This window comes from Callorhinus ursinus, unplaced genomic scaffold (genome assembly GCF_003265705.2).
Source record: "Callorhinus ursinus isolate GAN/ISIS: 27379988/994484 unplaced genomic scaffold, GSC_fseal_2.0 scaffold33, whole genome shotgun sequence".
In the NCBI taxonomy this organism is placed as follows: Eukaryota; Metazoa; Chordata; class Mammalia; order Carnivora; family Otariidae; genus Callorhinus; species Callorhinus ursinus.
The window spans coordinates 5,018,300-5,044,079 of NW_027397095.1; the positions used below are offsets into that span (position 1 = coordinate 5,018,300).

Below are 25,780 nucleotides of genomic sequence, written 5' to 3' on the forward strand. Positions count from 1 at the left end.
AAATAGTGTTTCAAGTGATCAGTTAAGTGACTTAATTCGGTCTCACTTTTTGACTAAGGTTGATGCTCCAGAAATATGAACCATTGTTATACTGAGACTCCCTATACCCATTGCATAGTACACAGGTGTACTTCAGGATGGGAAACAAGGGCAAATGATAAGAACATAATGAAAGTAAAATCAGAGCAAAGCTAGCACCCCCAGTCTCAGTGGCACACTCCTTCAGTCACCAGTGTCTTGCTCTTTTCCTCTAAAAACTTCTCTGTGTTTCTGTGTAAAACCAGTCCCTGGACAGGATCTCACACTCCTTCACACTAAGGTGTAAATGACCAATAGTAGCTAAAATGTCACAAGGATTTTGCATACTAAGGAGTGGCAGCTTTAAAACAAAAAGGAATTTAGGCTACTATCTCCAGGAAAAAGAGATATTTGGGGGGCAATTGTGTGCCTTCCTTCCATTCACAGAAATCATACTTGATTTTAGTTGGTAATTTAGGAAGGTGTGTTGAGGGAAAGTAATCGTGATTTCTTTACTCTTTGAAAAGCATTTGCTTCACTTTGGAAATTGCAGATTTTGTGATTGTTGTTTGGTCTACTGTTTTTGGCATGTTTTGCTGTCTTTCCTCCCTAATGACTGAATTTAAAAACTAAGATGTAAATCTTCCCATAATTGATCAAAATAAATAGTGAGAAACAAAAATAATAATATTTAATAATTGACATTGCATACTGTCCCACCCTTTACAAAATGCTTTTATATCCATCATCATGCACATTATTGGTATTTGATTACTACTTAATAACAGGGGTACAAAAGGAACATGCACCAAAAAACTCACAATAATTCAATCCAATTACAAATATTGGGTACCTACCATGATTTGCCCCAGGTTCTGTGAGTCCCTTGACCTTGTCTCCCTGCAGGAGTTTTACAATTCAGTGGTGAAGGTAAAAGAAGGGCCCCTGCACATTGGCCATCTGAGAAGTATCAGAGTTGCAAATAGAGCAATATACATAAAACCCTAGAGTCATGCTCTGCCTTGTAAGAGAATGTTTGCAGCTGCAATCAGGAGATTCAAGGAGTGCCTCTCCTGCAGAATTTACAAAGGTGGGAATAGCACCACCAATCCCCCTTTCGAGATCTGGGAAAGGGCAGTCCCCAGAGGGGTTCTGGGCTTTGCAAATGGTGAGAAAGACCTTTTGCAGTGCAGTTACAAGCAGAGGAAAAGTTCTTTGTGCAAGAAGGGGAGAGCGCCCTGAGGTACAAAGAGCAGATTTAAGGGAAAGAGGATTCCTTCTGCACACATCTGCGAGGGGAGCTCAGGCTGACTGTTGGGGGCGTGTGGGAAAGGAGATTTTTAGGGAGCCGCGGGCTTGTGGGTTCCCGCCTCTACCCCAGTCCGCGCCCCACACTCAGGCAACAGTTGGTCGTGCGGGGCCGGCCCGGGCTCTGGGTGGGGAGGGGGAGTCTCGCGATCGTTGAGGGGGGGTGGAGGAAGGGGGGAGGGTGACGGGGGGGGGGCCATGACGGAGGGGGGGGGGGGGGGGGGGGGGGGGGGGGGGGAGGCCATGACGTAGGGTGGGTGGACGGAAGTGGGGCAGGGTTGAGGGTTATTTAAAGAAGGGGGGGCTGAGCGAAGGGGTTGGAAGCGGAGTGATTCCCCACCCCTGCTCCATCTAGCTCTTTCCAGTGCAGCCACTGCCGCCGCCCAGGAGCCCTCGTCCCCTTCCTCGTCCCCCTTCTCGTTCCCGCTCCAACGCCATGGAGCCGGACTCCGCTGCAGTGGCAGCCACCGTGGCAGCCGCTAATGCGACCGCCACAATCGTGGTCATAGAGGACGAGCAGCCGGGGCCATCCACCTCTAAGGAGGAGGGAGCGGCCGCCGCGGCCACCGAAGCTACCGTGGCCGCGGAGAAGAGCGAGAAGAAGAAGGAGGTAAATAGGAAGGGGGTGTGTGTGTGTGTGTGTGTGTGTGTGTGTGTGTGTGTGTGTGTGTGTGTGTTGAACAAATCCTGAGCCGGGCCCCTCCGAGGGGCCCAAGCCCTGACCTTTCGGCGCCGACAGGTACCGGCGGAGCTCCACGGGGATGGGGGCCGAGGGCGCGCTGGGGGTGGGGGGCGGCGGAACAGTCTAGCATTCGCTCCCCTCCCCCTTTCCTCCTTGCCGCCTGGAGGGCGGGGGCGGGGCTGGACGCGGGCGCGGCGCGGGGTGGAGGGTGCCCGTTATCCCGGGAGTTGGGGGCCTTGGAGCCCCTGGACAGCCCCCGGCCCCATTCACATTCCCGGAACTGGGGTAACAGGGTGGGGGATGGGGCTGTGCAGGAAAAAGCCTCCGCCTCTCCCTCTCCTCTCGCTCGCTCCCTCTCCCCCCCCCCTTCCCGTCGGCCTCTGCCTGGGAAATCTGGGCCCTTCAATCCCACACCCGCGCAAAAGGGGTTCTGCTGGGGCTTATTTTTTTAAATTTGAATTTTAAGGTGCTGGTGGTTGGGAGGCGGAGGACGATAGGAGAGACTTGTTTTTTTGAATGACAATGTCGGCCTTTTAGGTGGCAGCAAAAAAATCATCCCTTGTTCGTTTGGTCCCGCCTGCTGAAGCGGGGGTGTCACCCCGAGAAAATGAGCTCTCCGCGTCCTACCCGCCCCCCCCCCCGCCCGCAATCCAAACCCCAAGCTGAGGAATCGTGGACGCTGGCTTAGGAAAATTTCCAACGTGTGCACCCTCACCCTCTCCTGCCCCGCCCCCGACGGTATAGTGTTTCACTCCAGGGCCACCCAAATGGTCCCCCAATGGGGCCCCAAGCCTTCCAGGCTTCCGCCTCCCTCTCCTAGTGGGCGCTGCTGGCTCCTGGACACACGCAGGGTTTTTTTTTTAATTTTTATTTTTCTTTAACCCAGCGTCGCTAAGATGAACTGCTGCTAACATACATAAGGGGACCGCTCAGATACCTTATTAAAGCCAAATCTAGAAAATATGTATTATCTCCATAAGGCATATCTCATATGGACCAAGACATGCAAATGAAACTATGAAACACGTTCCAAATTTCAAATGAAAAATAGGATGGGACATAAGTATTGTTGATGTATAATAAAATTGTAGAATGGATCGTTTATGGATGGATTTTTTTCCATTTATGAGTAGACATATCACAATTAAAAAAATGGTAGGTAATTAAAATTATGCTTTAGAGATCTCAAGTGGCTTTGTCTGAATCATTACCTGATATGATACGACCAAATGAAAAGCTTTTGAGGGAAATTAACAGCTTTTGCCGTGAGTTAATTTTAAAGCAGCAGTTGTTTAAGTGACATATTTTACTGTTACAAGGTTGACTAAACAGAAAGACAATTGTAGTGCTAAGTGAAAACCATAGAAAACATGCACATTTTAAGATCTTTGGTACTTGGATCAGTAAGACAGTATTGTAAAGATGGGTCAAATACCAAGTATCACTATAAAATCAAATATTGGGGAATTCAGACATGAGTCTAGGTGCCTTTTATTCCCTAGACTGGGCAAATGTAAGGGCTAAACTATCTTTTGTATGGCAGTAAAGGTTGCTGAATTTCCAGATTGTGTAAATTCTTTGAATTGTGAAAAGATTGGGAATCAGTAAAAAAACCTATGTAACAAACACTGAATTGATACATAGCTATTCATGAATTCTGTAACTTCATCAGAAATTGCCTAATAATACCTCATTTGTCTGCTCAGCATAGGGAAATGAGGTATTGCATGGCAGGAACTTTCTGAATACCTGAAGTTTATTACTCCAGTCATCGCATCTTTTTTATTTTTCCTGAAAAATCTAAAGAGTACCAAACCATCTACTTAAGTTCTTTCATTTGTATCATTCCTTCAAATAAAGTAATTCGGCACACACACCCACAAAATCTAAATAGATCACTCCCTTGACTCCTTAAGTGATACACTGAAAGTGCAGATTAACCTGTTCCTCATGTTCATTAGTTATTGTACTCTGGAAGTGATACAAAGGCATTTGAGGTGCTGTTTCCCCTCAATTAAATAACCACTTCCCAGACAGTTCCAGTATTGTGTTGATTTTCTTAATGATTTTTATCTCTCCTCCTTCAATTGTCAGGCTGTTAGCTATCATTTTTTACTACTTTCATCAGAGAGAATTTATAATAAAGGACATAGATGTTATAAAGCCATAAAACCATTTAAAACAACTGTAAAAATACAAAAAGACAAAAGTACAAGTGATGCAGCAGGCAGAGGGAAATAATTACACCTGAATAGTAAGGAAAAGGGATGTTATTGCGGTGGAACTCATGTTTCAGTCCTGGGTTTCTGCCATCCCTCCCTTACTGCTGTTTACATTGTCCCTTCTTCTAGTGGTCCTTCCCATGTCATTTGCTGCTGCTTTTCTCTGTAGCAGGTTATGGAACTTGCTAGAATTGTGTATCAAAAGAAAATCAGCTCTGAAGAAGAGCATTTTGTGATGCATAATTAGATTGACTTGTGACATTCAGCGACAGAAAGGTATTTTTGCTTATCTTCTGGTTCTTTTTTTTTTTTTAAGATTTTTATTTATTTCTTAGAGAGAGAGAGAGAGAGAAACAGCAGGAGAGGGGAGAGGGTCAGAGGAAGAAGCAGGCTCCCTGCTGAGCCGGGAGCCCCATGTGGGACTCCATCCCAGGACTCCGGGATCATGACCTGAGCCCAAGGCAGTCGCTTAACCAACTGAGCCACCCAGGCACCCTATCTTCTGGTTCTTGAACTTACTTGGGTTTAAGTGATTGTTGGTTAACCTAACACTGGAAGTTGGAGTTGGTATTTTTGGTAATGAAAACATCAAGAAAAAGGTCATGGTCTTTAAGACAGGGCATCCTGATGACCTTGTGCTGTATTCTCATGGCATCTAAACTACCAGATAATAAAATCTGTAAGAAATTCATTAGAATATCTTAGTCACTTTTTATCTTGTGTGAGAAGTGTATTTTTAAAAAATATACAAAGGAGAAGGTTTAGAAGGTAGGTATTTTTAAATTTGTTGTGGAAGATAGTGCCAATTAAGTAATTACCCACAGCTTTTAATAGCACTGCTCAAGATTAGGAATTTTTAATCAGCATATAATTAAATTTTATGGTATTCTACCACAAGGTAGGCAAGAGTATTGAGTGAAATTTTTTCTAATTAAAGCTTTAATTTTTCTATAAGTAAAATCTATGTCCCACATTATTAGATATACACTTGTGTATATGAGGGGAAGTAATTTTGACTGTTTTGAAAGTTAGAAAACTACATATAGCTTTTCAGGTAATGATAAAGGTGTGATTTTTTTTTTTTACCCGGTTTTCCTTTTCGTGTTGCTTTGAAAATAAAATCAGATTTATAGTATATGTGACAGTTTGAAAGTGTGGGATCGAGGGAATTTTAGCAGTTTTCTATCCTTGCCCATCCAGGATTATATTCAAAACATCCCACATAGACGATATATACATATGAGGTGCTTAAATCAAGATGGCTATTATTTGGGTTAAGAATGAACAGTATCTGATCAGTGCTTCAAAGTAGAACCCTGACAAGGGTCAAATTCCATAATCTTCGTTTGGATTTTCTCAAAATAGAAATTTCAGTAAATGTTGGAAGACATACTCATGAACTATCGGAGTCATGTCTTTTTTTTTTTTTTTGAAGATTTTATTTATTTGACAGAGACACAGCGAGAGAGGGAACACAAGCAGGGGGAGTGGGAGAGGCAGGCCTCCCGCAGAGCAGGGAGTCTGATGTGGGGCTCAATCCCAGGACCCCGGGATCATGACCTGAGCCAAAGGCAGACGCTCAACGACTGAGCCACCCCTGAGCCACCCCGGAGTCCTGTCTTTCTTATGTTTAAGATCACATTCTGTTGTTGATTTAGGACCTAAGTTTTCAGAAACTGGTTGACAAAAGCCATGATAAAATGGACATAATTTCTTTAGTTTTCACAAACATTTGTGTTTTGACTTGTACAAAGTCTGTGTTAAAACTGAAATACTCTTGGCTCTGGTACTAAGGTGTAGATTTGTGTTTTTATTATTTTATTTCTCCATTTCTTACAGGGAAGGAGGTATATTTTATATGCCTATTTATATTTACAAGTACAAGCTTATCTTTACTAAGGATGGCATGCATGAAATAACCCTCCAGATAATTTCAGTATTTTTAAGAAGCTGATTTATGCCAGTTTTCACTAAATTACAACTTTTTAAATATCAAATGTTAATAGTTGATAGCATTGAGAAACTGCTTCTACAAAATGTTTATGTAATATGGTTTAAAATACTTTTCTTTCCAGTTGGAGAAAATTAACATAGATCAAAAGTTTGAAACTGTACTGTTTTATTATTTAAATAGAAATGAACACATTGCATTATATAAAAAAGTTTAAAAGTTCTGATTAGAATATGAAAACAATAAAAAGTGCCTTTTCAGGAACAGAAACCACAGTCTTCTTCTGAAAGTCTGGCTTATTTCCATTACATAAAGAAGTGTTTCTGAGAATTAATATTTACTTTCCTTGAATTTTTTGGTTTGTGGTTGATAATATTAGCATAGTCTAGATTTTAAATCTTCTATTCAATGGTTATATGCTTTTTTATGCTTTAAATTAAAAAAATAGGTGAAAAGGCTCAATGTTTCACCTTTTGGTGTTTATTTTAATTAATGTTATTTCTCTGGTTTTAAGAATTCAGATTTTTTTATTGGACCTCAGGTGCACAGAACTGGATTAATTATAAGCCCTGCTTCATGACATGCTCTCATCATTGGTCTATGTGTGGTCCATGTTTATTTATTTATTTAGTATTTAATTACTTTTTATTTTCTTCAAATGAAAATGTTGACCACTTTTAAGATACTGCTTTGTAATTTGATGGCTTATTTTTTTTTTAATTCTAGAAAAATGTTTCTTCGTTTCAACTCAAACTTGCTGCTAAAGCTTCTAAATCTGAAAAGGAAATGGACCCAGAATATGAAGAGAAAATGGTAAATATATTCTTGGGTAGGATAGTGAATACCATAGTTGATTTTTTTTTTCTTACTGAAGTATAGTTGATACTCAATCTTATATTAGTTTCACCGTAGTTGATTTTTACAGAGGAGATGTGAAAGATTGAAAAAATTCATGTGTATGTATAATGAATACAGGATCATAGATTTTAGAATTGGAAAGTAATTTTATATATAATCAGTCATAATAGATTTTTTTAAAAAATATTTTTTTTATTTGAGAGACACAGAGAGCACAAGCCAGGGGGAGGGGCAGAGGCAGAGGGAGAGGGACAAGCAGACTTCCTGCTGACTGGGGAGCCTAATGCGGGGCTCGAGGCTTGATCCCAGGACCCAGAGATCATGATCTGAACCAAAGTCAGATGCCCAACCCACTGGGCTACCCAGGCAGCCTCATCATAATAGATTTTGTTGAATAAATGAATCTCTTTGTTTTCAGATGAGAAAATAAGGATCAGAGAAACTATATGGAATAGTTGGGAACAGAAATCATATCTCTTCACTTTTTGTTCAGTGCTCTTTATCCCATAATAAGATTTTTAAAAAGATTTTATTTATTTGAGAGAGAGTGTAAGAGAGAGTGTGAGGGGGGTGGAGGAGGGAGAGGGCGAGGGAGGAGACTCCCTGCTGAGCAGGGAGCCCAGATCTGCCATCCGCCTCATCCCAGGACGCTGGGATGATGACCTGAGCCAAAGGCAGACACTTAAGTGACTGAGCCACACAGCTGCCCTTAAGATGTTTTTTTTAAAGATTTATTTATTTATTTGACGGAGGGGCAGAGGGAGAAGGAGAGAATCCTCAAGCAGATTCCCTGCTGAGTCCAGAGCCTGGTGTGGGGCTCCATCCCAGGACCCTGAGATCATGACCTGAGCTGAAATCAAGAGTTGGACACTTAACTGATTGAGCCACCCAGGTGCCCCAGATTTTTTTTTTTTTTAAGATTTATCCATTTATTTGAGAGAGAGAGAACAAGGCACACAAGCAAGCTGGGGGAGGAGTAGAGGGAGAGGAAGAGAGAGAATCCTCAAGCAGACTCCCCACTGAGTACAGAGCCCAGAGTCCATACTCTGGGGGCTGGATCTCAGGACCCCAAGATCACGACCCAAGCCAAAACCAAGAGTCAGATGTTCAACTGACTGAACCACCCTGCCACCTCCATCATAAGATGTTTTATGCTAAAAATATTGTATCCACTAAGTGGAAATATCTGGCACCATCAGTATGGCTGAAAGAAAGCAGGTCGCAAAGCCAGACTGATATTTTTTTCTTCCTCTCTTCTTGCTTTGGATGTATTAATGAATGTTACACATTGTAAAACATGTAATATAGTAACACATTTTCTGGAGGACATTTGCCTGGTACCTGGAAATATTACGTATTTAAGCAGTATAATCTCAGTGATGCCCACCTACTGCTTTGCCATATATTTAATTTAATTTTTCATTTTTAAAAAATTTTTATTCACTAAAATCCATATTTTAGCTTTCATTTTAGTTGGAACTGAACTTTTTTGTTGAGGGGTTGTTTTGCAGTAATATTATAAAAATAGTAGAGATGAAGTATATTTTTTGGCTGCTCATGGTGATTTTACCAAAATCCATGCCTAAATGTCTAAGGTCACATCTAACGCAGACAGTTAATGTTTTAACAACTCTAAAAACAACATTCCAGTGAGGATAACATAAAATGGAAAAGTTTTGGCCTCCTTCCAATTTCTGGTCTGAATATATTTGTCTAATTCTTGTGTTTATGTTAATGAACTCTTGTATGTTTCTGGTGTTATTAATTATGCAACCTTCATTAGCAATCAAATATTCTCTACCCTGTGGTCAGAAAGTGATTGGGAATTAAAAAATAATTTTCATTTTTTTCTTTATCTAGAATGATGTATACATTTTTTGATCTTCTAAGATTTTTTAGTGAAGTTTTATTTCACTAATGTGGTATAAGTTATATGCCCTTTTACAATTTATTGAGAAATTATAATACATACCAATTTTAATAGTTAATATATATTAACTATTTTACTTACATGTGTGTATATATTTTTCCTCCAAATCCTGCTCACTTTGGAGACAAACTTTATATTATTAGCATAAAGTGCAATTTTCCAGGGGCACCTGGGTGGCTCAGTTAAGTGTCTGACTTTGGCTCAGGACATGATCTTGGGGCCCTGGGATCAAGCCCCACATTGGGCTTTGTGCTTGGCGGAGAGTCTGCTTGTCCTTCTGCCCTTTTCCCCACTCTTGCACTCTCTTTCTCTCTCTCTCTCAAATAAATAAAATCTTTAAAAAAGTGCAATTTTCCAGATCATTGTAATTGAAGAAAGAAATATTTATTACATTGTTGTACCACGCATTCACAATATTTTGAGACAAGATGACACTGTATTCTAAGATGTTAATAATTATTCCTAGATGCAACTTGAAAATTCTTAAGAGTTCAGTTTACGGTATGTGTATATCATAGCTAATAATTTATATTTCTGTATTTAGGATATATTGTATATTATGATGCTTTATTTTGTTCACTAGGAAAAGAAAATCATTATGTTTTGGAAAGAGGATTTGCGTTTTGGCCCTGACTCTTTAAGCAGGGTACTTTTTATTGGGGCATTTACTGCTTTTAGATCACTTTGCTTCTATTCAAACTATCTGAAAATGCCATTTTCAAATTCTGCTTACTAGCTATGGGAACTTGGGCAAGTTAGTTACCCTCTCCATACTTTACTTTTATCATCTGTAAAATGGAGAGAATATTAGTACCTACCTCATAAGTTTATGAAGAGAATTAAATGAGTTAGTATGTTTAAAGTGCTTAGAACATAGTACAAAGTAAAAGGGCAATATAAGTCTTTGTTAAATAACTTTGAATAAGAAAGAAAATCATTACTTTTTCTTTTGTTTTGTACATTAGAAAGCAGACCGAGCAAAGAGATTTGAATTTTTATTAAAGCAGACAGAACTTTTTGCACATTTCATTCAACCTTCAGCACAGAAATCTCCAACATCTCCTCTGAACATGAAATTGGGACGTCCTCGAATTAAGAAAGATGACAAGCAGAGCTTAATTTCTGCTGGAGAGTACGTTGGCATCTCTCTCTACTTTATTCCCTCACTTCCTCCTGTCCCCACCTCTCCCTCCTCTTATATTCTCATTGCCTCTTTACTTACTCAGTATAATTCTGTATTAAAAAAATAAGGTTATTGTCAGTGTAAATAAGTTTTGGAGGCAACTATTTTTTCTCACTAGAAATCAATAAAAATGTACACTGGTTCTACCAACTTCTAAGCAAGACCTTAGATAACTCATTTTTTTTTTCATGACAGACATTAGCAATGTGTAGTGACTTAATTGACAGCTTAGCATTTGGGCTGAATATAAAGGTATTTCTTTTCATTTCAGCTACCGCCACAGGCGCACAGAACAAGAAGAAGATGAAGAGCTGCTCTCAGAGAGTCGGAAAACATCTAATGTGTGTGTTAGATTTGAGGTGTCACCTTCATGTAAGTATCTTATTACGTTGGTATTTTTTTTCCAGTTTGGTTTTAGAAAAATTGTACTTGATTATATATTTTTTAAAGGTTTTATTTATTTATTTGAGAGAAAGCGCGCATGAGAGAGCACGAGGAGGGGGACAGAGGGAGAAGCAGAGCAGGGAGCCACATCTGGGGCTCGATCCCAGGACCCCAGGATCATGACCTGAGCCGAAGGCAGATGCTTAACCAACTGAGCCACCCAGGCGCCCCTGTACTTGATTGTATTTATGAAAGTATGAGATGTCTTGATTTCTTTTTCAGATGTGAAAGGAGGACCACTGAGAGATTATCAGATTCGAGGGCTGAACTGGTTGATCTCTTTGTATGAAAATGGAGTCAATGGTATCTTGGCAGATGAAATGGTAAGGAGTTGATAGCTAAAAACACAATCTCAGTTACCAATTTTTATGTAAATTTGAAATACCTGCGCTGTATTGTCCCCCTGAGGCCTGGAGGCTAATTGCTTTATTAGGTACAATGTAAAAAGCATTTGTAAAGTCTAGAATTGTTTCTTTAAGTAACCTCTAGAACATATACTTTCACAGGCTACAAATTCTTTTTTTTTTTTTTAAAGATTTTATTTATTTATTTGAGAGAGAGAGAATGAGAGATAGAGAGCACGAGAGGGAAGAGGGTCAGAGGGAGAAGCAGACTCCCCGCTGAGCAGGGAGCCCGATGTGGGACTCGATCCCGGGACTCCAGGATCATGACCTGAGCCGAAGGCAGTCGCTTAACCAACTGAGCCACCCAGGCGCCCTCACAGGCTACAAATTCTTAGTGCGATTTCCTCATATGGTTTAAAAAACCTCCTTGTACTTTTGTTTTTGTTTGCACTTTGGCTTCCAGGAAACTCAGAGCCAAAATGAATGCCAAAATGGAGACCCTGTGTAACATAATGGCCAGCCCATTATGCCTTTATGCCTTTTCCTGTTCTATACCTTCTAATCTTTCCTTGGCCCTTCTTTATTTCTATTTTACCATTAATTTATGTTCCTTGTTTTCTTTCTTTTTTAAAGATTTTATTTATTTATTTGAGAGAGAGAGAATGAGAGATCGAGAGCTTGAGAGGGAAGAGGTTCAGAGGGAGAAGCAGACTCCCTGCTCAGCAGGGAGCCCGATGTGGGACTCGATCCCCGGACTCCAGGATCATGACCTGAGCTGAAGGCAGTCGCTTAACCAACTGAGCCACCCAGGCGCCCCTATGTTCCATGTTTTCATTGTAGGCCACCTGGAACATTTTCTTTGTAGGCGACCTGAAATCCTTTTGGTAATGAAGTGGGGGTATATAAACCAAACACTAAATGAGTGCATGAATAAACCAAACAATAAATGATGAAACCATGAATGAATGAATGTAAGCACCTCAATGTGTGAGCATTCAGAAAGGACTAGATGGAATAAAAAAAAAAAGTAAAGAGCAATGTTGAGTCCTGATATAGCAGAGTACCAGGTAGGACCTGGGAAATAAGCTAAGGAATGATGGGCATATAAATAAAATGACCAAAGAGAAAAAGTAAGACCATTTAAGATGCTAATTCAGCAGATCAGGGGAGTACATGAAGGCCTACATTGGTATTTTAAGACCAAATGAGTAAGATGGGATTTAAGAGAGAGTGGGGTGGGGGAGTTCTAGATTTTTATGACCTAGTGATACTCATATTTATGTGACTCTGGAGCCATATTTACATGACTATTTATGCTAAGTAACATGTAGTGTAGTAGTTGATCCCATAGATGCTGAGCAGCTGTTAGGTGTGTGGCAGGAGGTCCTTTAAATTAAGGGTCTGTAGGTCCTTATATTTAGTATTCTGGGTTGGAGACTACAATTAGCTCAGAGGGGGAGGAGCTTGGTTAATTGGATAACAGAAAGACCAGGATTATTTGCCCCAAGCTCCTCTTGGCTGCAGCCTGTCTAAAGGATCTAAAGAGCCTTCATACTGAATTTATGCTGATACCAGATACTTTTTGATTATTAAAAAAGGGAAAGATACTTTAATAAGGAGTCTAGAAAATTTGGAAAAAATCAAAAAAATTGAAAGTAAATTATAATTATGCTTCCTAGAAATAATCACAGTTGATATTTTGGCATATTTCATTTTAGTATTTTGACTCCAGATGTGTTTGTTTTACATAGTTGCGATCATATTGTATGTATAATTTGGTATTCTGATTTCTTCATATTCATACATTTTTTACATAGTTCAAATATTTATAAAAATGATTGTTAATTACTCTGTAACAATTAATCCTGGAGAGTTACCATAGTTCTATTCATCTCCTCCCTTATTGCGGGTCATTTGGATCGATGTGTAGTATGTAGTATATATTTTGTATATTTAGTATATATGGGTTGATATATATGTACTATGGTATGTAATAATACTGTTGTAAGAACCCTTGTAATTTAGTTTTCCTGCACCTTTCAAATTATTTCCATAGGATTCCTAAAAATGGAATTACTTGATTAAGGAATTTTATTTTATTTTATTTTATTTTTAGATTTTATTTATTTGAGAGAGAGAATGAGAGAGAGAGAGAGCACACGAGAGGGGGGAGGGTCAGAGGGAGAAGCAGACTCCCCTCTGAGCAGGGAGATCCTGCGGGACTCGATCTCGGGACTCCAGGATCATGACCTGAGCCGAAGGCAGTCGCTCAACCAACTGAGCCACCCAGGCGCCCTTGATTAAGGAATTTTAGATATTTTAAGGTTTTGATGCATCTCATTAAGTGAAATATTAGATGGGATAAACTCTATAAAAATAGTTTAAGCCTAGGTTTATAAATGCAAATATATACCTTGCATAGAGATAAAGCCAAAAACTCTTTTATTTTTTATTTTTATTTTTCTTAAAGATTTTATTTGTTTGACAGCGCGAGGGAGCACAAGCAGGGAGAGCAGGAGTAGGAGAGGGAGAAGCAGGCTCCCCGCTGAGCAGGGAGCCCGATGTGGGGCTCGATCCCAGGACCCTGGGATCATGACCTGAGCTGAAGGCAGATGCTTAACCATCTGAGCCACCCAGGCACCCCCAGAGACTCTTTTAAAAGGCCACACAGCATGGAACATTGTTCCCTTTCTCATCAGTTAGGTGGTGGGTTCGTGGTGTTCAATATGCTATTTTTTTTTAATGATCTTATTTATTTATTTGACAGAGACACAGCGAGAGAGGGAACGTAAGCAGGGGGAGTGAGAGAGGGAGAAGCAGGCTTCCCGCCAAGCAGGGAGCCCGATGCAGGGCTCGATCCCAGGACCCTGGGACCACGACCTGAGTCGAAGGCAGACGCCCAACGACAGAGCCACCCAGGCGCCCCTCAATATGCTATTTTTTAAAAAAGTTCACCAGACCAGGTCATCTCTAAGGCCCTTTCTGGCTGCAGAGTTCTTTCATGTTCTGTTCTTTGATGGTTCCATAGGTCTTCAAGGGTGTGAGATGCAAGTACAGAGAGCCACAAGTCCCTTGAGATTCATAGTCTGAATATTTCATGCCTGGGCTATAATAATGTTGGGGGCAATGGGAAAGAAAGACCAGTATCTAAGCAGGCTGATAAGGGAAATGAGTGTGAAACACATACACATGAAATCCCTAATTTTGGCTCTAGAAAAAATTATAAAGTAGACTGCTTGCTCCTTTAAGAGGAGCAACAAAGCAGCCTTCTACCTGCAAGTCCCTGGTTTCTTTTTGTGCACACAGTAAGTACAAATTGGAATGGTTATTCACTTAAAAAAAACAAAGGTCTTTAAATTTTTCCCTATGTGACATAGTTGACAAATGTCTTTTGTAATGTTATTACTAACAAAATGTTTCATTAAATAAACATTTATGGATTTTTTTCTTTGTAATGGTAATGCAGGGTCTTGGTAAGACTTTACAAACGATTGCTTTGCTTGGTTACCTGAAACATTACCGAAATATTCCCGGACCTCACATGGTTTTAGTTCCAAAGTCTACTTTATACAACTGGATGAATGAATTTAAACGATGGGTCCCATCTCTCCGTGTTATTTGTTTCGTCGGAGACAAGGATGCGAGAGTAAGTGAGAAATAGGTTTAAAGAGACCATCAAGAATAACATCATTTCTGGGGTTAAGTTGCCTACTATTACCATAAAAGACATTGAAGTTGACTGCTACTAGTAAATAACTCTACATTAAGGCTCTGTTTAAGTGCTTTTTATATAATAATTAATTCTCACAACACTCCTGTGAAGTAGATGTGTTACTTATTAATAACAGACAATCCATTACTATGTTTATCTGCATTTAATTTCAACTAGGTCATTAACCTCAGCATTTTTGAGTTGCATTTTAAATATCTTTTTATAAAAAAAGTCCTTATTGACAGTGTATCTTGTCAGTGACTCTATCAGTTGTGCTATTTTGACTCCAAAACTGTAATTTTGCATGACTTAATTTTTTGTTTAATTTTTTTATTTTTGACTTTGACTTGGTATACATGGACACGTGTGTGCTTACACACATGAATGGAACTTTTTCTATTTGTATGGAGAGCCTTGTGTTTTGTGTTTATTCATAGACACAGCTTTCAGTTTGGTCTTTGAATAGAAAAATACATATCTGCATACATTCTTAGATATTAGAAATTCTGGGCTCTTGCTTAAATTAGCCATTTGTCAATCTAGTAGGCTACAATTATTTAGGACTGTAAAATTAATCTAAAATAAATAAATTATGCAAAAATATCAAAATGAATAATCAGCTTAGAAAGCATATTATTAAACTTTGCCTTTATTTTGCCTCCAGAGGACATAGTTTAGAGTAAAGATTTATTCTATTTTACATATTTAGATACGTTATCAAAAGATATCCTTAAAAGAATGGTAGCATAATGAATTATGTAATTTTATTCTTATCATTTTGCTTGAAGAAAAATTACTTAAATTTATTTAAATTTAACTTATAAATAATTTAAATATTGAAATACTGAGCTCATAAATTTAGAATTATGGGCTTGATTCTTCCCTATGCCTAATATTTCCCAGTGGCAAGCTTTGCGCAGTGGCAGTATCGTAGCCAATGAGGTTTATCCGAGGCGCGATTATTGCTAATTGAAAACTAATATTTCCCAGTGGCAGATTAGTTACTTAGAACTCTTTCTAATCACTGCTGTTCTTTCCTTTTTAAAAAAGGTTTTATTTATTTATTTATTAGAGAGAGAAAGAGCACGAGTGGGGGGGAGGGGCAGAGGGAGAGGGAGAAAGAGAAGCAGACTTCTTGATGAGCTGAGAGCTGGACACAGGGATTGATCCCAGAACCTGGAGATCACGACCTGAGCCAAAGGCAGACACTCTCAGGTGCCTCTCACTGCTGTTCTTTGATGTAATACCACTCCTTATAAAACTTTGCATTTCTAAAGTACTGATTTTTGGCTGAAATTATTTCTTAAAGGTCATAAGCAAAAGAGAAATATCTACACTTGTTTCCAGGTATCTCAGTAAAACTGTCAGTGGTTTTCAACTATATTGTATGGAATCCAAGGATTTAATGAAGTATTTCTTCACTTTTTTTTATGAAGATTTTTATTTATTCACTTGAGACACACAGAGAGAGAGAGAGAGTATGAGCAGGGAGAGGGGCAGGGGGAAAGGGAGAAGCAGGCTCCCTGCTGAGCCAGGAGCCCGATGTGGGGCTCGATGTGGGGCTCGATCCCAGAACCCTGGGATCATGACCTGAGCTGAAGGCAGATGCTTAACCATCTGAGCCACCCAGGAGCCCCTAAAAGAAAGAGTGGATGTATTTAATTTGTGACTGTCCTATCTCTACCCCATGGGAGGTTGGGATTTTACTGGCAGCTTCAAAAATTTTTTAATCTTGAAAACCAATCTTCAAAGTCAGTGTTTTTCATATTGCCACTTGTTAATATTGGGAATTCATGTTGGTGGAGACAAGTTTTTAAAACATTGAGATACAAAAGAATGGAAAATGGCAGTGTTTCACTCATGGTGGGGATATGTACTGCTCCTTTTTTAAGGATTGCAACCTAAACTATAATTTTACTGTGGCCCATGGGCGAAAGAGTTTGCAAACTGGTAATTATTAATAACATAAATAATGTACTATATTCAACATTTAGAGATTGATGTCAGTATGCATAGTGAAAATCCAGATTATTACTTATAGACAGATTTGAATCTTGGGATATGGGATAGATATATTGGGTCTTTATAGTTTCCTGGCCTTTTGTAAATATTTTATGAGGTCAATATGTTATTAAAAAATTTGATGTAGATTATAACAGGTATTTGAGTTGGGAAATTCTTAGTAATACTATTGATCCAGTTTGATACTAATGTAGTCCTGAAGTATATAGAGGTGTGAATCCAAAGTAAGGTTTTTTAGTTTTTCTTTTTTTTTAAGTAGGCTCCACACCCAGCATGGGACTTGATCTTACAACCTTGAGATCAAGAGTTGCATGCTCTAACTGAGCCAGTTAGGCACCCCACCAAACTTGGTTTTTGACCCCTTCCTTTTCCACTCCAGAGGCATTAAAGATCTTGGACATGGAAACAGATCTGGTTTTAGTTCTGGTGTTGCCATTGACTGTGTGATGTTGAGTGACTCTTGAAGGGCCTTAATTTTGTCACCTATAAAGTGAGAGCTTTTGGATTATGTGATATTCAATGTTCTGTCACACAAATTTCAAAGTAGGGCTAATTTAAATTAAAAATGTGCATATGTTTCATGAAACTGTAGGAAGAACCATTAAACTGGGTGTTTCACAAAATCAAAGAAAGATAAGGTGTTTGCAAGACCAAATGGGGTCTGGTACCCTGGTTCTCTTTATGTTGTTTCCAATTCCCTAATGTCTTAATTAGCTTTTTCAATATGACCACTTCCCAGAGTGCAACTGAGATCTCTACAAAGGCCTTTTTTTCTGTTCTCTACTTTAGTCCAGGGGATCCTTTTGTATATATAGGCACTCAGTAAATATTTGTTGAATGAGTCCACAGTGTGTTTGGTGCATAACTGAGTTTATGAAATAATGAGTTTGCAGTGAACAGTTACTTTGTTTATGTACTGTAATTTTAGATTTACAGTACTAATCAGAACCTTCTCAGTATAGATTTGGCTGCTCCCTGTTAACTTCTGTGGTTTTATTTTGACCTGTAACATCTGGAATTCAGTTCATACAAGTTAAAAATGCTCTCAGTCAGCTTGGCTACTATGTTGGCCACTGCCTGTGAAGATTTAAAAACAGTTCTAAATAGTCTCACTGTTTTATTTTTTATTTTTTTAAAGATTTTATTTATTTATTTGACAGAGAGAGACACAGCGAGAGAGGGAACACAAGCAGGGGGAGTGGGAGAGGGAGAGGCAGGCCTCCCATGGAGCAGGGAGCTGATGCGGGGCTCGATCCCGGGACCCTGGGATCATGACCTGAGCCGAAGACAGACGCTTAACGACTGAGCCACCCAGGCGCCCCAGTCTCACTGTTTTAAATAGTCTCCTGTACTAGATAGAGCAAGTCCCCTTTATAAAATCATATCTGTAACCTCAAAACAACATCAGGAAGTTCACAGAAGCATTAATGGGCTTTCATGACCCCTTAACGAAATATGTGATTCATTCCTGCTAGAAAGGGAAGGAACATAAGAGATCTCAAAGGTTGAAATCATTCATGTCTATTGAGTTCTTTTCATTTGTTAAAACTGTATTGGTAATAGTTGGTGATGCTTGGCTCTTGGTAAGAACATGTTTTTCAGAAGGCAGTTACTTCACCCATGTTTTTTGGACCATCTGTCCTATGAAGAGAGCCTAGTAATGTAGTCATCTTCTGGTGATAAGAACTACTCTAGTTCATTGGATATGCTGTACTCTTTTAAGGGAAGCCTTTGCTTCTCTTTTGTTGATGAATATATTAGCATGTCATCCAGATAATTGCCCACAAATGTGTCTTTGGGCCTTGGTTTTCCTGTCTTTAAAATGGATGAGACTAAATGATTCCCAGGTCTCTCTCTTATAATTATTAATATTCTCTTGAGGTTTTAATTCTGTGACCATCTTGTCAGTGTATTCTAATATGAGGAACTTTATTTTGCATTAGGCTGCTTTTATTCGTGATGAAATGATGCCAGGAGAATGGGACGTTTGTGTTACTTCTTATGAGATGGTAATTAAAGAAAAATCTGTATTTAAAAAGTTTCATTGGCGATACCTAGTCATTGATGAGGCTCACAGAATAAAGAATGAAAAATCTAAGGTAAGCCAGTTTTCAATATCATTGTTAAAGTTTTCTTTTAACTACCATGTCTGTTTGTTTACTTCTGTGTATTCAAAATTAAAAAGGGTTGGAAGATTGTGATTTTATTCACAGAATGTGAATGAAAATCAGTTTTAAAAATGGTTTTAAAGTTTAAATTATTGAATATGAGACAAATGAAAATTGAGCACAGTTTTTAATATAAAGAAAATTAGGTGTTCATTTGCTATACTTGTTGCAGCCTAACTCTGTTATGCTACAGTATTTTAATATTTTGGTAATATTTGGTGTACAAAAGTCATTTGCATTGATTTGCCTTTTATTGAGGAGCCTACTAGCTTATGTATATTCATAAGGATTAAAAAAAACATTTCTTGGAATTATCTGATTTGTGTGAATTAGAGTGTGGTGTTAATTTTGAAAAATATCAATATTTCTTGCCATTCAACTCCATCAACAGTAGGAAAAGCCATCAGTTATTATGATGAGCCTCTCTTTGGATCACTGGGCTATTTTGGGAGAAACAGGGACAGAACTGGAGGAAAACTACCAGGTGGATCATACTAATTTCAAATTGAAACTAATAGCCAGTAAAAAAGGATGCATGTTAGAGAATAATTATTTGAGTGTATAAAAATGTGCATTTTTATTTGATAAGGTTACTATTCTTTTATGCTTTTGTGCTTTAATTTTTATAGTTTTATGTTTGTTTATTTTTTTAAAGATTTTATTTATTTATTTGACAGAGAGAGATACAGGGAGAGAGGGAACACAAGCAGAGGGAGTGGGAGAGGGAGAAACTGGCTTCCCGTGGAGCAGGGAGCCCGATGCAGGGCTCGATCCCAGGACCCTGGGATCATGACCTGAGCCGAAGGCAGACGCTTAACGACTGAACCACCCAGGCGCCCCTATAGCTTTATATTTAGAAAGTTAATGTAAGTTAAGAAAAATGGGTGCAACTCCGGTGCTTAGAAATTGTCATCAGGCCAAGTTAGAACTTGGCTAGGTATGTAGATGAACATGATTGGCAGGGAGAAGGAGATATTATTGTGTAAAGTGACTAGCCTGGATTCCATGGAGTTTTGACTGTTTCTGTGGACCCAAAATGGAGAAAATAAATTTTTTGAAGTGAGGGAGGGGTCTGAGGTATGACTATGATTTGCATTCTTGTAAGTATAGAAATGCCTAGGATATTTTGTTTAGTTGTGATTCATTGTGGCAATGTCACCTGAGCTAGGATATTTTCCTAGTTCAGAAAAATAATTTTCAAGTTTTATTTTATTCAAAACATGGTTGGATAAAGAACTGAATTTTGAGAATTCTAATAAATAAAGCGATGTTAACATAATTATTTTTCTAGCTTTCTGAGATTGTTCGTGAGTTCAAGTCAACCAACCGCTTGCTCCTAACTGGAACACCTTTGCAGAATAACCTGCATGAACTCTGGGCATTACTCAACTTTTTATTGCCTGATGTCTTTAATTCTGCAGATGTAAGTTTAAGTCATGTTTTAAATATGATTTTCTTATGTTCACAGACATCTGTTTTCAAAGCATAGAATGTAGATTGAAATTTATAGTTCTTTTTCATTTGTAATTCTTTATCTGTGTGTTTTGGTTTTCTCAGAAAAAAAAAAGCTCTTAAGCACAAATTTTTCAAATGGGGTTATTTAGAGAAATAATGTATCTTTTCTTTGAGATTATTCTGCCTGTTAAACTTTGCCTATATTGCATTGCTGTCACAATTTCTGATATGAAATAGGCTGAGTTCATAATAGTAAATTCAAAATTTTCTTTTAATTAAATTGGAAGGGCTTTCTACATACTAGTTTGGTAGGTGGAGTCTTTAAAATGGTCTTTAATTATTGTAGTCATTAACATTTGGTGAGCACTAAAGAGCTCATAATTAATGTGTGATTAGAAAAACAGCATATTTTGTAAATGTGTGATTTACATTGTTTTTATCATTAACACAAGGTTATGCTAGTGCAGCAAACTGAATTGAATGATTTAAGGATTTTGGAGCTTGATTTTTCTCATTACTGATATTAATTGATAATAAAAAGTACCAAGTTCAGCTGTCCATTGGTTTGTATACCTTATCTTGCTTTGGTTTATTTTTATTGTTTGTTTAAAATTTTTGTTATCATTATGTGCCTTCTATTTTATATTCTTATTCCTACTCTAACTCTTAACTGGATAAATGCTACTATGATATGGGGAAGCCTAATAAAAGACTTTTAAGGAAACAGTGCTGGTATAGTTCAAATTTTAACTCCTCCAGTATTTTAGCTATTTTTGAGAAGTAAATAATATTGACCATGACAGTGAACGTATTTTTGAAAGTGCTTTTAAAATGAACTACTGTTGTATCATTGTTTAAGAATTTGTACAATATTGAATTTATTAAAAAAAAAAAAACCAAACCAACCCCCTGTGTGCTTACTGCAAAATTTTCACCCCTCCACAGGACTTTGACTCTTGGTTTGACACTAAAAATTGTCTTGGTGATCAAAAACTTGTGGAAAGACTTCACGCAGTAAGTAATAGACAAGAAAATTTAGTAATTTAAAATATATATACCAACCCAGAAAACAAATTGCCATAGAGTCCGTTTGAACTTGTGGGTTTACCCCCTGGCTCAGTCTCACTGCTTCTCCCTTCCAGTCTTTCTGACAGCCTCTTTGGGAAATGAACTCTACTCTTATTTTCAGCCTGTTTAGGGAACAGCTTTTTTACTTCAGCTCTCCTGCATGGATAATGTGGTCCTCTCCAGTAGAGGCTGTTCATACTCCCATACCCCACAGGTCCTTAAGATGGCATCAGTATTTTTCTAGTTCCCCAGTGCCACTTGTAAGCCACTAGTTCTGCACCATCATGTACAGAACTCTTCCTTTAAGGTGAAGTTATCTTGCAGGTCCACCTTCCACCCATTCTTTTCTCTGTCATCCACTCATCTACAGGTAACTCCCTCACATTCATTAAATACCCATTTTCCATTCTTTGATAACAACTTCTTATATCCTTTTTAGCTCTTTCACTCATGTTACTCCTTCTGTACTTATTCTGTTACCTTGCAGAGACCTCCAGTCCTTGGACCCCTGCTTTTTCTCATCCATCACCTCATTTCTGTTGTTACTTTACTTTCCTCTCTCTCTCTTTTTAAAAAAGACTTTATTTTTAAGTAATCTCTACACCCAACATGGGGCTCAAACTCACAACCCCAAGATCAAGAGTTGCAGGCTCCACTGACTGAGCCAGTCAGGTGCCCCTGTTGTTACTTTTTTCTCTATCAAACAATGAGCCCATTTTCTATCACTTGAACCACGCTTTTGCCAATACTCCCAAACTTTCTTTCTTTTCTTGTCTATCTGCCATTTCTGCCCTGGAAGCCCGACACTGGAATACTGTAACTGTCTCTGTCTTCTGGGTTTGAATTCTGCTTCTACCACTTACTAGAAGAGTGCCTTGTTCTGTACTGGAACTGTTCAACACTGATAAAGAAGGTTATACAATTGTACAGGTTGGAGCAACTCCAGTTTCATGTTCTATAACATAAGCTGGGGTTTGATGATGTCAGCAATCCTTCAACGTGGCCTTCTATGGCATTCTTTCCCATTACCGGTAACAGCTGCCTCAGGCCTTCCCCAATCTCCCCAAGACTTCTATCCCAGATACTCTCTGCCCCCTTCCTTTCTCAGTAAGTAGCATCATTATTTTCTCAAAGAGAAAGGAGAAGTTATTAGGTAGGAACTCCTTTAAAGATATCCAGCTTCCAAGGATATCTGCATCTGTGTTACCTTCTTTCTGAAGGGAGAGGTGTTTTCTTTGGTCATTGGCTAAGACTTTGGACATGAACCCTGGATCTCATCTCTCTCTGTTTCTTTATGGGACCTTTCCCCATAATTTATCCTTTTTATTGACTGATTTTTCTGGCTCTCACTCTATATTGGCTCTTTGTCCTAACATGTAAACATGCTCAAGTATCTCCCTTATTAAAATCTAAACCCACACCCATACGCACCCACCCTCACGCATATACAAAATAGTACTCTCTTATCATTGTGTGGCTGTGATTCTGGTCTCGTCCCTTGATAGCTAAGCTTCTTGAAAAAGTGGCTTATTTTCTCCATCTCCGCTACCTAATCTCCTGTTTACTCTTGACTCATTGACCACTGGCTTCTATCCGTTCTACGCAACTGAAACTTATCTTGGAAGGTCTTCAGTCATTTTCCAGTTGCTGAATTCAGGGTATACTTTTTGCTCAGTATTTTGGCTTCTCTGTACTGCTTAGCACTTCTAACCACTCCTGCATGAAACCCTTTCCTACCTGGTTTCTGGAGTACAGAATGGATTCTCTCTTGGATTTTCTCTTACCTTTTTGGCCACTCCTATCAGTCCCCTTTATGGGTTTTCTTTCTCAGTCTGTCCCTGAAAGTTTAGTGTTTTGTAGGGCTTTGTCTTTGACTTTCTTTTTATGTGCTCTCCCTGGGGATCCGCTCCCATGGTTATAGCTACCACCTATCTACTTAGAACTCCCAAATTTATCTTTCCATTATTTCTTGCCTAGTTTCTGCATATCTCACTGTCTTCTGAGTCTTTCTGTCTAAATGTCTCACAGGCAGTTTAAACTCTTAAAGAATCTTAGACAATTTTAAGAGGCTCAAACCAGAGATCAGAAGTTGTCTTTCACTCTTTTCTTTTCCTTACCTCCCATAGATCTCTAATAGTAATAGCTTCTATTTACTAATGTCTACTGTGATTAAGCTCTACACAAGTACTATCATAAATTTTCACAGCAGCTTTGGAAATAGGTATCATTATTCTCATTTTAAAATGCTTGTCATATACATATACTATAACTTTTTGATGAATGGTTGAGGAAACAGGCTCAGAAAAGTTAAGGAAGTTGTCCAGGCTCTCACAACAGCTAATCAGGGACTGAGCTGATTTTAGAATCAGCTTGATCTGGGTTTGAATTTGGCTTCTACCACTTACTAGCAAAATGACTTTGGTTGAGTTAATACAATTGAAGGACACCTGGGTGGCTCAGTCGGTTGGGTGTCCGGCTCTTGGTTTCAGCTCAGGTCATGATCTCAGGGTTGTGAGATTGAGCCCCATGTTGGACTCCACACTGAGTGCAGAGTCTGCTTGAGATTCTCTGCCTCTTCCTCTCCCTCTGCCCCTCCCGCTGCTCATGCTTTCTCTTTCTCTGTCTAAAATAAATATTTTTATTTTTATTTTTTAAAAAAGTTTTAAACATTTTTTTTAAAGATTCTATTTATTTATTTGACACACAGAGAGAGACAGCGAGAGCAGGAACACAAGCAGGGGGAGTGGGAGAGGGAGAAGCAGGCTTCCCGCCGAGCAGGGAGCCCGATGTGGGCCTCGATCCCAAGACCCTGGGATCATGACCTGAGCCGAAGGCAGATGCTTAACGACTGAGCCACCCAGGCGCCCCTAAAGTAAATAAATAAATAAATAAATAAATAAATAAAATCTTTTTAAAAAAAGAAATAAAATTAAAGTAATCACATTTCCCTTAAAGATTTATTGTAAGGATTTTGTACTCTGGGTTGTAAAGTTCATGGTGCACTATCTGGCACATTGCACGTACTCTATATAGATGATGGTAGCACTATTACTTTCCTGTGATAGAGTCTGTCTGGCAGGTATATACTGATTATTTCATCTTTTTTCTCTATTCATCCATATCTTCCTTAACATTGAACTATTTTCTCTTCATTCATATATTTAACTATTTTGAAATGGCATGCATTTTTATCTCACTTGTAAAGACTCTCTGATTCATACTCTGACTTCAGATTTCCTCTAAGATTAAAAAATCTTGTTGTTTCACTTAGTGTAATATCTTCTAGGTACATTCATGCTGTCACAAATGGCAAGATCTCATCCTTTTTTATGCCCGAGTAACATTCCATCGTGTGTGTGTGTATATTATATTTACATACATATGTGTGTGTCTGTATTCATATATGAATACAGACACACATATATGTAGACCACATCTTCTTTATTTATTCATCTATCAATGGACACTTAGGTGTTGCTTCTGTATCTTGGTTATTGTAAATAATGCTGCAATAAACATAGGGGTGCATATAGCTTTTCAAATTAGTGTTTTCATTTTCTATGGGTAAATACCCAGTAGTGGAGTTATTGGATCATATGGCATTTCTATTTTTGTTTTTTTGAGGAACCTCCATACTGTTTTCCACAGCGGCTGTACCAATTTATATACCCACCAACAGTGTATGAAGGTTCCTTTTTCTCCACATCCTTGCCAGCTCTTGATATTTCCTGTCTTTTTGATACTAGCCATTCTGACAGATATAAGGTGATATCTCATTGCAGTTTTGATTTGCATTTCCTTGATGATGAGTGATAATGAGCATCTTTTCTTAGTGTGTCCGTTGGTCATCTGTAGGTCTTTTTTGGAAAAATGTCTGTTACCATCAAAATTATTCCTATACAGAATAAAAAAACAAATGTTGTATGACAAGAGCTTTTTTTTAAAAAAAAAAGATTCTTTCATGCTTATTCAATAGTCAATAATCTTGTCTTTTTAATGTATTTTATGCTATCAAATTATGAATATCTAATTTAGGTCCCCTGTTCTGATTTTTTAATGGGCCATTGGTTCTTTTCTATTGAGAAAATTGGCAACTGGCATTGGTAGTGTTTTTCAGGTTATGCTTTGGGAAGTAAATTTCACATTAGTGTGTTGTCAATGAAATACATGGTTTATAATATTAAATATCTTATAAACTTTTATAAAAACTGTCACTTTTTAGGTTTTAAAACCATTTTTGTTACGTCGTATAAAAACTGATGTAGAGAAGAGCCTGCCTCCTAAAAAGGAAATAAAGATTTACTTGGGACTGAGTAAAATGCAACGAGAATGGTGAGCTATTTTATTTCCATTGGAATTTATTTATGTGTAAGGATTTATTAAAATTTAGCTTTGTAGTGGTTCAATTATGCCCT

At 38.4% G+C, this 25,780-nt stretch overlaps 1 protein-coding gene and 1 non-coding gene across 9 annotated transcripts in view; both read left to right on the plus strand.

The window, feature by feature from the left end:
• The first annotated feature begins 1,592 nt into the window (after positions 1-1,592).
• The window catches only part of SMARCA1 (SNF2 related chromatin remodeling ATPase 1), a 433,394-nt gene continuing 409,206 nt past the window's right edge, over positions 1,593-25,780 (plus strand). For 5 of the 8 annotated variants that reach the window (XM_025852592.2, XM_025852590.2, XM_073879173.1 and 2 more), the window contains exons 1-10: positions 1,594-1,936; positions 6,908-6,994; positions 9,935-10,101; positions 10,424-10,524; positions 10,819-10,919; positions 14,407-14,586; positions 18,618-18,773; positions 20,134-20,265; positions 21,243-21,311; positions 25,588-25,697. In XM_025852592.2, coding sequence (XP_025708377.1) covers positions 1,763-1,936; positions 6,908-6,994; positions 9,935-10,101; positions 10,424-10,524; positions 10,819-10,919; positions 14,407-14,586; positions 18,618-18,773; positions 20,134-20,265; positions 21,243-21,311; positions 25,588-25,697 — 1,277 coding nt within the window. In that variant the 5' untranslated portion in view covers positions 1,594-1,762. Of the gene's footprint in view, positions 1,937-6,907; positions 6,995-9,934; positions 10,102-10,423; positions 10,525-10,818; positions 10,920-14,406; positions 14,587-18,617; positions 18,774-20,133; positions 20,266-21,242; positions 21,312-25,587; positions 25,698-25,780 lie in introns of all 8 variants that reach the window. The other 3 variants (XM_073879171.1, XM_073879172.1, XM_073879174.1) reach the window with 1 other exon arrangement.
• Positions 15,561-15,703, plus strand: LOC112809195 (U4 spliceosomal RNA). Its single transcript, XR_003204521.1, has one exon. It is a non-coding gene; the product is annotated as a U4 spliceosomal RNA (small nuclear RNA).